General features: G+C 41.9%; 1 protein-coding gene across 11 annotated transcripts in view; it reads left to right on the top strand.

The window, feature by feature from the left end:
- Positions 1-12,732, top strand: part of PDE4D (phosphodiesterase 4D) — a 639,723-nt gene that overhangs the window by 604,253 nt on the left and 22,738 nt on the right. The window contains exon 1 of one of the 11 annotated variants that reach the window (XM_082241907.1): positions 10,981-11,396. The exons of the other annotated variants lie outside the window; for them this stretch is intronic. Coding sequence (XP_082098033.1) covers positions 11,349-11,396 — 48 coding nt within the window. The 5' untranslated portion in view covers positions 10,981-11,348. Of the gene's footprint in view, positions 1-10,980; positions 11,397-12,732 lie in introns of those variants that run through there. 11 annotated transcript variants of the gene reach the window in all.

The raw sequence follows: 12,732 nt of genomic DNA, 5'->3' as shown, positions 1-12,732 counted from the left end.
ACTGGCCCAGGACCAAACCCTGTAGCACCCCACTTGCCACTTTTTTCCAGAATGATGAGGAACCATTAATGAGTACTCTTTGGGTTACTTCATTCAGCCCACATTTTAGCAGCTTCCTCGCAAGAATATCATGGGGGGCTTTGTCAGAAGCCTTACTGTAATCAAGATACTCTGTGTCTGTAGCATTCCCCTGATCCACCAGGCTTGCAACTCTCTCAAAAGGAAAAAGGAAAGAAATGACATTCGTTTGGCATGACTTGCTTTTGAGAAACCCATATAAATGGCATATCTTTGCAGGACACATTCCTGCAATACGTTCTTCGGCGCAGATATCACTGATATGAATGGCATTTCCACAAGAGCGTTGTCCGTGCTCTTGAGCTGCAACCACTTGTTGTACTGAGGATTGTGCCAGGAGGACTTTCCTCTGGCTTTTGTTTCAACTTATGCCCCATTTGCCCTTCAGAATTCTCAAAGCATTATCCTTCCTTGGGGATAAATCTTAGAAGCAGGTAGGAGAAGAAAGAAGAATTACACAGCTCCTACCCACGTCTCTCTTCCTTAGTTGCGGTTTTTTGGGGGAGTAGGGAGACAGGGATGAGTTTGCCTTGTCTGTGGTATTGCTGAGGTATTCATCTCAGAAACACCCATTTTCCCAGACTCCACACGGATCTCGGGTGTGTAAATAAGAAATTATCCGTGCAAAGCCCTGCAATTTGCACTTACTGCTGGGCTTCTTCCAGCTGTTGTGTTTAAACCACGCTAGAAAGCTCTTCTGTGATACCTCCCACTTCTGCAACTGCCTGCTTCAAGGAAACGTCTTTTGTAGAAAAAATATATATAGACCTGCAACTAAATGTTGCAGTGTGAAAAGTTTGTGTTTTCTGTTCCGCCCCCACCTGGTTTTCAGTCCAACCAGGATTCATTGGGCTGTTTGTGGCCCCCACCCGACCCCACCTAACCTTAGGATTTTAGAATGTCTGCAAAGCTTGGTGTTTCCCTGAACTTACTGATATCCCCGTCATGTACATGGGTGATGCTGTTTTAGTACTTAAGGCAGTGGCACCAACCTCTGAACATAGGAAATGGAGGGAGCAATATGATGGGAGACTCTTGGTGGTTCAACCAGAGGAGTCTGAACAGTGCTATCCCATTCAATTCTAGCATCTAACTCAGAATGCCAACACCACAATCACTTTTCACTGTCCTCAGACTCGGCAGAAGCAGTGTGATTGTGCTTTGGGCTCAGGAGTAAGAACTGGAGAGAGAATATCAACTTGATGGACGGCTTTACTGCTTTTTAATCTCTTCTCCATGCTCCACTCCTCTGGTTTGCCCCATAAAGCTTTCTAAAACAAGCTCTGACATAAGAGCAAATGAAACAAAAGGTGTTTTTGTGTTGAACTGATATTTGAACATATCTGAGCAGTTCACCAGCACTCCCTGCTAATGGTTCTGTCAGGAATGCCGTAGTATCCCAAAAAGCGACATTTTTGTTTGTCTCTTTGTGTTCGTTTAAGAGAGGCCATGTTTAGACAAAGACTAATATGTACTCAAACTGCTCATAAGCGCTTTCAATCATTTCCTGATTGTCCATTATAAAATGTCTTCAGGTTGAAATCACAAGATTCAACTTTGTGCCATTTCATATATATATATGAAAGGCAATTTCAATGCATGTTCACCCAGAGGTAAGCTCATTGCATTCAGTGGTGTTTAAGCTTCAGTATTGCTCACCTGGGAGTATTGAACACTGGTGCTTACAGCAGAGAAAACATGCCTATTTATGTCTTGTCTCTGGGTATATTCCCCCTCTGACCTCTCCATCTAAGAAACCTTGGCTTTGCCCCTGGAGTCTACCCAGATTTTTGTTCAGTTAAGTTCCTGAACTTGGTCCTTGGTCTACAAACTGCATGGGTCATTGGAGCCTTGAACAGTGGTTTCAGGGCTTCCTGCAGATCTCCCTGTGAGCCAAGACTCGGATAGAAAAATAGCCAACCAGCTTGCTTTTGAGTAATTTGTTTACTCTTTGATGAGCAACATAATGCAACATAAACATAACATAAAATGGAAACCGGCAGCTAACTTTTTGATTATCATATTCCTTTCCACCATATGCAAGGCTATGCTTGGATTTCTAGAAAGATGTGTACTCCTGGATAGCTCAGTTGGTTAGAGCATGGTGCTGATAATGCCAAGGTTGCAGGTTCGATCCCCGTCTGGGACAGCTGCATATTCCTGCATTGCAGGGTGTTGCACAAGATGTTCTTCAAAGTCCCTTCCATCTCTACAATGATTCCATTTATGACTGTGTGTTGGGTTATGGGCCCGTGTCAAGGTTTGATTTCCACAGACATTAAGAATTTGGGGGCACAATATAACCAAAATAGAGGGGTTAGTTAAGTAAGCACATACTCAAGTGTCACCCATTGAAATGGGTGGAACTTTTGCTGGATCTTTTGCTGTTCGGGATACAACCTTTTATGCATCCGAGTACACAAAGAACTGTGGATTAGTTAGAACAGTGATAACTTCACTGCTACCCACAGCAGGTGAGAAGAACAAATGTTTCCTAAATATTCACCAATTAGTTTTCGTTGTCACTGAGATATTTTTAAATATTCCCAAGTAATGTTTACTTGCACCTCATTCCTTCCCTTGCTTTCCGACTGGTACTGCTGTTTTATCGTTCTACGTGGGTTACAAATCTCTCTTGAGGGTGCTGGCCTTCTCCCGTCAAGGTCTGCCGTCACTCAATTCCACACAGGCGACTTCATCATCTGTTTCTGTTCACATGCTCCTACACGCTGCTTTGGGACAAACATCATCAGCACTTCACAGTCTTGACCCTAAATGCCCCCTCCCCTCGCCTTAGGAAGTTGTTCCTCACATTTCTGGTTTCCTGCGTTTTTAGCTTGCTGACTTTATCCTATGTGTCAGCTTTGCCCATGTTCATTTCACTTCCTCTGATAAAAGCAGGCTTGCATGGTGCTTCACCGATATCTGAATTTTTGTGGCGACCGGCAGTATCTTTTCCTAACTGTGACGCATCAGCTCATTGATAAAAGTTACTTATGGGGGGAAAAACACACCTCTGAAAAAAGGCTGGATGAAACGGGTTCTGTTAGATAAATAAGAAGTGTATCGGCCTTTTATCACTTTCTCGCTTCTTCTTTTTTCAATAGTTTTTTTATTCAAAATTAAAACAAGACATATTATCCAAAAACATTTCATCCTTGTTTTTCCCCCCCCATTTTTCCTCCCTCCCCCACAAACCCCCACCCCACCCCCCGACTTCCCTCAGTTCCAGTCTTCGGTTTCTCTGAGACTGCTGTTTTCTGCATGTTACAAAGTTGTATAGATCCTCAAACTGTTTAGCTGATTATTATCAATAAAAAGTTTGTGAATGTTTATTCAAAACCTGCCAAGGAGTCCAGTTCACTTTGTTGCATCTTCAGATACTTTGTAAAGGGTTCCCATTCATCCTCAAAGTCACAGTTATCCTTTTCCCGTAGCTTATATGTCAGTTTTGCCAGTTCTGCATAGTCCGTCAATTTTTCTTGCCATGATTCTTTAGTTGGGGTTTCTTCAGTCTTCCATCCTTGTGCTACCAGAACTCTCGCGGCCGTTGTCGCATACATGAAGATGTTTTTCAGATTTTTTAGCAGGTCTTTCCCTACAATCCCCAACAAAAATGCCTTGGTTTTTTTAAACAAATGTTAAATAGAACATTTTCTTCAATTCATTGTATGTTGTTTCCCAAAATTTTTTATCTTTCTCACTTTTTTTAATGAGAGGCATTGACGCAGTTCACATGTAGCATACGAAGCCAAACTATGGCTTTGCATGAACGAGCAAACATACAGTCATACCTTGGTTCTCGAACAGCTGAGTTGATGAACAAATCAGCTCCCGAACGCCGAAAACCCAGAAGTAAGTGTTCCAGTTTTTGAACGTTTTTGCAGAACCTGAACGTCTGACGCGGCTTCCACTTGAGTGCAGGAAGCTCATGCAGCCAATCGGAAGCCGTGCCATGGTTTTCGAACAGTTTTGGGAGTCGAACGGACTTCTGGAATGGATTAAGTTCAAGAACCAAGGTATGACTGTATACAGGTTCTGGAGCAAAGACAGCAACTACTGCGCTCCCCTCCTGGACCTGCTTCTGCACATCCATGGGGCGAAGCTACTTTTGGGCTTAGCATTGCATCCAAACTCAGGCCCCGCACAGGCGATAACAACGATTTTTCCAGGTTGGACTGCTTTAGCTGGGGCTGGTGAGAGTTTGGGTTCCTTGGAGGCAGGGCATTGCCTAGTATTTACCACCAAGAAGCAGAGAAGCACATATTGGGGCTGCATCCTTTCACTATGTAATATTTTCTGTGCAATTGGTTTTTTCTTATTGTGCTCTAAACAGAGTCTCGGTATTTCTATTGCTGCTTACAATCTCAAACCTAAATGAGCCTGGTTGCTCGGCAGCGAAAAGCACATTTGTTGTCAGAAGCTGACTTGATTAAGATTAAAAGAACATTTATAGGCAATAAACCAGAAAGATAATTTCTCTCTCTCACACACACACGCACACTTTCTCACTCACTCACTCACTCACTCACTGTGTAATAACTTCATCCTGGCAAGTGTTGTGCAGCCCATAAGCCTTACAAAACCCACCCTGAAAGCATTAGGCAGACAAGGATAGCGTTGTGGAGTGTGGCCCTCTGGTGGTGCCATTTGTAGTTTCGCCTTTCTGGCCTTGTTTTGAAATCTTAGCCTGAAGCAGGATAGCTGTGTTACAAATGCCGTCAAGTGAACATACTAAATACATTTTGCTGGTTCGAGCCTTGCTTGATTAAACGTTTGATTGTAATTTATTGTTACTTTTTTATTACTGTAACCCACGTATAAATGGAAAGTCTGGATAGAAGTTTCTTAAATAAATAAGCGCGCTCTGCTTTGCAAAAAAAAAATCCTCTGCACCATCCTTCCCAACACTTTGCATACGTGTGGTGCTGAAACGTTGCATTGTGTCCAACAATATAGATTTTTTGTTTATGCTGATGGTGTGATGGCATTCGTGTTGAGAACTCCCTGGCCCCAGCACCTGACACACATATTCAGTTCTTTCGTCCTTCTTTCAGTGGAATTCCAAGTCAGCCTTGGTGAAAGACAGGCAGGATTGGAGGCAACTTTGACAACGATTCGCCCAATATTTTACTTTTTTAGTAACTTGTTTTTATAACAGTCAGTACAAAATACAACAATACAGTACAGAGCAGCTGTGCAGTCAATGTCAATTACATATCCCACTGGCCCAGTCGTGTAGCAGAACAAAAATGAAGTGCTGATTGTGATATAAATAAGTTAGGCATAGCTTCATAAGATAAATATTCTTAACACTGCTTAGAGTGATGATATTAGCAGCTCCTGTATAGGTTGTTGATAGGTAGGTGTACACATTGTCCAGAATGAAGAAATTTATAAATAATGACTATAATTTAAACATAAATACAATACTCCTCAACATAGCGGGGGAGATTGGGATGAGGTAACCTGCCTGTGGTTCTTTAAACTGGATTTAAACCAGAGAACTCTTCAAAGAAATGATGAGCCACTCTTCCTTTACATACGGGTAAATTTATTACCCCGGTTTGGTAACATTTAAGAAGTCATACAAAGCCACACTTTGAAGGCCTGAGCCTGTCTCTTAGCAGAGTAACCTGGCACCTTTCAGATGTTGTTAGTTGTAGTCCAGCCACATCTGGAGGACCCCAGACGAGTGAAGGCTTTAGCTGGTACAATTGAGTAAAAGTCATTTCCGATTTCCAACTTCTCTACAAACTGCTGTATACATAGGTCTGCTGTATATAAACACACAAACCCAAGAATATTGTTAACAGAAATATTTTACTCTAGCTATTCATGTTCGGAATGCAGTAATAATTGTACCTTAGTTTTCAAAACTTTTAAACAGCCTTATTCACAGCTGCAGACATACAAGCTGTAGTTGACTGCAGTGACTGAGCAAACTTTGCTAGGTAGTCTGCAGTACAACAGCGCTTAGAAAAAACAAAATAGCTGCTTTAAGATACTGTTTATTATCAGTAGAGGGCAGTATATGCAAACAGAATTGAACAGAACTGTGTAGTGTGCACAAATGCCAAAACTTTATACAGTACATTGTAAAAGTAATCATTACAAGTTTAATGCTGTCGCAAAATCTAGTAGATCAGACCATCCTATTTTTAGCTTTCTCGCTTCTATCAGTTTAGGCTTCAGATCGATCTAAAAAGAAATTGAAACATTGAATTTTAGAACCTGATTCAAACAGTTTCTCTGGTTTTTACTGTCCAACAGATTCAGCCTTAGTTTCATTGCCACCCTGTCGTAAGGGTGCACAAGTTGACATTGTAAGGGTGCTGAAGTAAATCTGCCAAGTTTACAAATGGATTGTGCAAGACATGGTTAAGATACATCAGCTGAAAAAATCTTTGTAACACGTAAATTTCAACATGACCCTTGTGCATCCAGAGCGTTGGTGCTGGTGTAATTGAATCACTGATTGAGCCCCTCCTTCAGCTAAAACCAATTCATGTTTTTAATATAAATGTACTCTTGGGATTGTTTTCTTTCACTCTAAATGCTGTTGTGTGTAGTATCTAGGTCAGAGTCGCAGAAAAGCATTTCTGAGGAAATTAAAGCTGTGCACCTCTAGCTGCCTATTGTCTGCTCATTTCACTTTTCCTCTGCATACTATGTAATTCTGTCTCTATAGTCATACCTCGGGTTACAGCCGCTTCAGGTTGCATTTTTTGGGTTGTTGTTGTTTAGTCATGTCCGACTTTTCGTGACCCCATGGACCAGAGCACGCCAGGCACTCCTGTCTTCCACTGCCTCCCACAGTTTGGTCAAGCTCATGTTTGTAGCTTCGAGAACACTGTCCAACCATCTCATCCTCTGTTGTCCCCTTCTACTTGTGCCCTCCATCTTTCCCGACATCAGGGTCTTTTCCAGGTAGTCTTCTCTTCTCATGAGGTGGCCAAAGTATTGGAGCCTCAGCTTCATGATCTGTCCTTCCCGTGAGCACTCAGGCCTGATTTCCTAAAGAATGGATAGATTTGATCTTCTTGCAGTCCATGGGACTCTCAAGAGTCTCCTCCAGCACCATAATTCAAAAGCATCAATTCTTCGGCGATCAGCCTTCTTTATGGTCCAGCCATTTTTCGGGTTGTGGACCGCCAAAACCTGGAAGTACTGGAACGGGTTACTTTTGGGTTTTGGTGGTCGCGCAGAAGCACTAAATCGCACTTTGCGCATGTGCAGAAGTGCCGAATCACAACCCACGTGTGCACACACACGGGTTGCGAACGTGCATCCCACACGGATCATGTTCGCAACCCGAGCATCCACTGTATTAGCAAAATCGGCTATCTTCTTCTGCCCTCTTTCCTATCACTACAGTGGGAGAATGTGCACAGGGAACAGCTGAGTCTTATGCTAACCTAACTTCTGGAAAGTGCCTGCTTGCATAAAGAATTTTGCACGTATGCTATGTCTGTGTGATCAAGGACCTGGTCTTTACACAAAGGAAGGTAAATAAATTCCACAAGTGCAGCAGAGCACATACTGCCTGGTGGTTGAGCCCTTCTCTTAATTCACTGGCTCTTGATTAGGACAAGAAATTCAAATTCTTTGCAGAAAGCTTTTCGGGAGGGTTGTGGTCCCCAAAATGCTGGCTCAGTTTTGCAGTTGATGAGAGTTCAATCAGGACTGAGCTATGTTCATGCTGCTGTGAGTATACTGCAAATCAGGGGCTCTGAGTCACCATCTCTGCAATTTCTAATCACTAATGGTGACCAAGATCCCTGTAAATGACAATCCTGCATTTTGCGGGGTATCGGAATCTGAATTTATTTGACTTTCACACCCCCAAAATGTTTAAATTCATGCAGAAGGAAAATGTGGCAATTGGAGAAGCTGCTTCCTTTAATAAGACAATGCACCCTCAGTGACATGTCATATTACTCCTCTAAGACTGAAAGAAGACAATAGGTTCCATCCCCCGGTAGTATATGCAGTTACCACACCGTTACTTCTATTAATAGATTTTTGCCATATTTTGCAAGTGCTTCAGAACCTACAAAATCACTTTCAGTCATTATCCAGATGTTGTTCTTCAATAGAAAACTACGTCTCACATTAATAATAAAAATTCCTGTTATTTAAATCACCTGGTCTGGGTTATCAGTGTGAAAATAATAGATTAATTACCCAAGTAGGTCAGGCCAGCAGACAATATAAAGTGGCTATTGTTGCTGTGGTTTGCTTAAACCTCTTGAATGTGATAGCAACCCAGGAATTAGGTTACTCTACTCTGTTCAAGGAACAGTCCCCTTAGGACGAGGGTCTCTGAACATCCTATTCCCTGTATTATACATAAATGCACCTTAAGAGATCCTTATTTTTTTTCCCTGCTTGCTGGCCTTTTCTGTTTAGTTCATCAGTGTTGCACTGATAATAGCCCTGGTTTATTATTTTAATCCTGAACCTTACATGTTTTGGGGGTTTGTTAAAGCACCGAAGTATAGTATACCTGGAACTATTTTGAGAATTCTAATGCGAAATTTAGATTGCAGTACAGTTTCAGAGAGTGGGGCAGGTCCTACCCAACGAGACGTCACCTTGGTGTAAAATCATGTGCTAGGATATGATGCCTGGATTAGCGGTAAAATGGACCAAGCAGACTTGACTTTACTTCATTTGATTTTTGAAATTTAAAGTCAACTTTCATTTTGAAAGCTGGGGATAGCTGAGTTGGTAGAGCATGAGCCACTTAATCTCAGGGTGATGAGTTCGAGCCCCATGTTGGGCAAAAGATTCCTGCCTTGCAGGGGGTTGGACTAGATTGCCCTCAGGGTCCCTTCCAACTCTACAAATCTGTGATTCCCTGCGGAAAAGTCCTATTAAATTCAGTAGGACTAACTTCTTGGTAAGCATACATAGATGTGGGTTGTAAATTTTGGGGCTCAGGATTACGTAGAGCTGATTCACTTGAATGCTAAACCATACCCAGCTAAACCGCTGCACGATTTCTGTTCTCATCCTGAAGCAAAGCTCTTAACCCAAGGTACCACTGTAATATTTAATCAGGGCATGTACAGGTTATGGGGGGGGATAAACCCTAGGCTCACTTGTATATCATGGTCTGGCATTCAGCACACTGAAATTTTTATTGGGGAGATGCAAACTTTCTTTATGATTGTGCATGGCAACATTTTCATTTTGGGGAATTACAGACAACGCCCCCGCACTTATGTGGGGGTTATGTTCTGGGGCCCCACGTGCATAAGTGAAATTGCGTAAAGTGGGGTGCACCCCCCCTTAATAAGGAAGGCACACAAAGGGGAGAGAGAGAGAGCGCACAAGAGAGAGAGACTCAACCTGAAAATTTCTTGGGGCCTTTGCTTGCCTGCCTGAGGGAAGCCAGTTCATGTGGCAATGGCAGCAGCTGGTCATGGAGGGCCAAGAAGGGCACCCAGCAGAATTGGTGCCAGGATGGGGTTGTGGGTGTGAGGTGGAGAGCAAGGTACATGCAAAGGTGTCTCCCACAACACATTTATGTACTAAGAAACTCACTACAATGGTACCTGGGGTTAAATATGCTTCAGGTTACATACGCTTCAGGTTACAGACTCCGCTAACCCAGAAATAGTACCTCAGGTTAAGAACTTTGCTTCAGGATGAGAACAGAAATCATGCGGCGGCAGCGGGAGGCCCCATTAGCTAAAGTGGTACCTCAGGTTAAGAACAGTTTCAGGTTAAGAATGGACCTCCGAGGTACCACTGTAACCCGAGGTACCACTGTACTAAATACTAAATATTTAATTAAGCAAAACGTGTTTCTGAAAGAAACACATTGTATACTCACTAGATGTATCACAAATGGAGATTGCCGTTTGCTCTTTGGCCTAATTTCAGTGGACATTAGTAACACACATATAAAAATCCCTCGTGGATGGTTTCATAAATAGGTAACACTGAAGTTAATGTTTCGTTCAGCTGATGGAGAGAGATGCAGTCTCTGAGATCTTACGACGCAGTGAAGAAGTTGGTCTTTAAGGTGTTGCCGGATTCTGTGCCGAGTTCCCTGCAGCACACTGACAACGGCCATTCCTCTGTAAATTGATTCTGTTTGTGATGACGCAAAGAGGGGAAGCTGCAGTGCTACGGCAACTCTTTTGTTGACTCTGATTTCTTTGTTCATACTGCTTCACGAAATGCTTGCACCTGGTTTGAAATGTAGTACAGTGTTGATACTCCTAAGTGCTCCTATCTAATTTCCCCCTTTTTGGGGGACATACTGTATGTGAGCTACCAGGCTGACCAGAGGCTGTGTGTACACACCTAACAATGCAATATGGATGCTGTCAGATTGAAATGCTGTAGAATTGCTGCACTGGAGACTCAGCTAAACAGTTTTGCAAGGGTTTTCATCACGTTTGGCTGTTTAAAAATAAATAAAGTCCTCTAGAAAATGTGCTGCTTTTAAAATAAAAAATGCAGTGAGCTTAATAAGCCAATGACATTTAGCCTGAGCTGAGCAGTCACTTCTGCCTCGTTGAATGGGTGCAATGAGCCCCTCTCACTGAGCTAGTAAATGCTACTGAGACACAATCACACTCACACACAAACACAAAAGTTCAGCTAATTAATCATGTCTGCACAGAGGTAATGCTGCAGGGAAGCCATTATTAAATGGCATTTAGCACAAAAGAAGAGAACTACCCTTTCCCCAAGAGATTCACCTATGCTGCCCAATCAGAAACTAGCACAGACATGTCATGGCTTTCTCTTCTGCTTTTATATATTTCGGCAGGGACGTGATTGGCTCTTATCTGAGATTAATGGGAGGGATTACTTGACACTGGTTGTAGCTTCCCTGCAGATTCTTATTTGGTAGGCTGTTGATATAGAACAAGTCTCTTTCAGCAGCTGAGCATCTTGGCATACATAATTCATTAAGTCGTGGTGTTCTGGAAATATGCAGATCTCTTTCCGCTCTTCAGATTTCTCTTCAGCTGGTGAAATATGTCTTTCCAACCAAGTCCTTGAATTTTACTGCACTTTGGAATTTTGCAAATGGCTCTTATATAACCAGAAGATCTCACAACTGGAATGCCAGTTAGATGTTCTCTTGTGTACCTAATAGCAGGGAATCAATAGATCAACAAAACTAACAAACTGAAAAGCAAAATTCATTTAAAAGAATCCAGCATACTTTCCCCTGCTATCTCAATAACAACAGAGGACTGGAAAATTCTGTTTTAAATTGGTAACCCTAAAAAAAATCAAAAATGCCCGAAGCAAACTATTTACTCTCAGTGTCTTGGGGCTACATAAAGGTAGGAATGTCTTTTTTTTTTTTTTTTTTTACTTTTTAACCATGTTTGTCTGATTTGAAAGCATAATTATGAAAAAACAAGATTGTGGAAATAATCATTTGAAAGCTGTGGTTGTTGTTTTTTGCATTATAGACTGAGACTGTATTGGTATATTAGAATAGCTTGTAATATCTAGCTGGTAGCTGTGGAAAGAGATCCTTCATTTTTCAGTCTTGCCTGATTATGCCTATAATAAAGTTGGAAGTCTGCTTTTTGACGAATATCAGATTAGAACTATTGTGCCATATTCCATTAACCAAGGGGAACTTAGTTAAATAGATTGTGTGACTAATAATGGCTGAATGCATGCATTCATAATGCTTTCTGATCACAACGTAGATCTCTGTTTCCAAGGATGTGTTTTAACAGCATATTCTGGTTTCCTGTGTGTGACACACAGCTTCTGTTGATTAAATCTCATCTGAAATGATGGGAGGCGGAAAATGGTCTTCCCTGAATGTTCTGAATGTTGACCTGTCTTACAATTTATACATGCTGAAAATCAGTCTTGATTTACAAAGCTTCTACAAAAGAAAGCCAAATAGGCTTTTCTCTCTCTTCACACTAGCAGGTATACTGATTTATTCATCACATGCAGCATAAAATGCTGTGTTAGATTCCCGGAGTAAATCACGGGGTAGGGTGGAGGGACATGTATATCTTCTCTGAGTTGTTCCTTAATTATATGCCCATGTAACACTTCCACATTATCCTCTTTTCCTTGATATTCATACAGTGTGTTCTTTAATGGTCCAGTAAAATAAAATCGGTGAGCTTCAGTTAAATGCATCATATTGTTAAATCAATTGCAGTATTGGCTTAGGACCAACAAAGATGTCTTAGAATGCTCAACTTGGATATAAGCTATTTAGGTCACCAGGCACTTTGATTCTAAAGCAGACCACACTCACCTCAACCCAATATATTTTGTTTCCAGAATTTCGAACAATTCTCTTTTCAAGAACTGGCTTTCCCATATGCCAGATAACTTGTTTTCGAATATTACAAGTGCTCTGTTTATGTTATATCGTTAGAGGGGCCTTCTACTTTGCTCAGGATCCTGGGGGTTCTGTCTTCCAAGTACTCGCAATACTTTGCCCCCAAGGAACGATGCCATTCTCACTTGGTCAAGAACAGATGAATATCCCGAGTCAGCAAGGAGAATTCTGTGTGCAAAAGAAATCAGGCTTTCGCACATGGATTTCCCAGCAAAAGGCTGCTCTGTGTAGAATTCCCCATCCAGCAACCTGTCGTGTGCGTGCACTGCTTCTGCGTTCAATGCCGAACAACAGATAGT

Source organism: Podarcis vaucheri (genome assembly GCF_965113315.1).
Source record: "Podarcis vaucheri genome assembly, chromosome: 11".
Lineage (NCBI taxonomy): Eukaryota > Metazoa > Chordata > Lepidosauria > Squamata > Lacertidae > Podarcis > Podarcis vaucheri.
The sequence above is the reverse complement of the archived record's forward strand: the minus strand, read 5'-3'. Positions and strand labels throughout refer to the sequence as shown.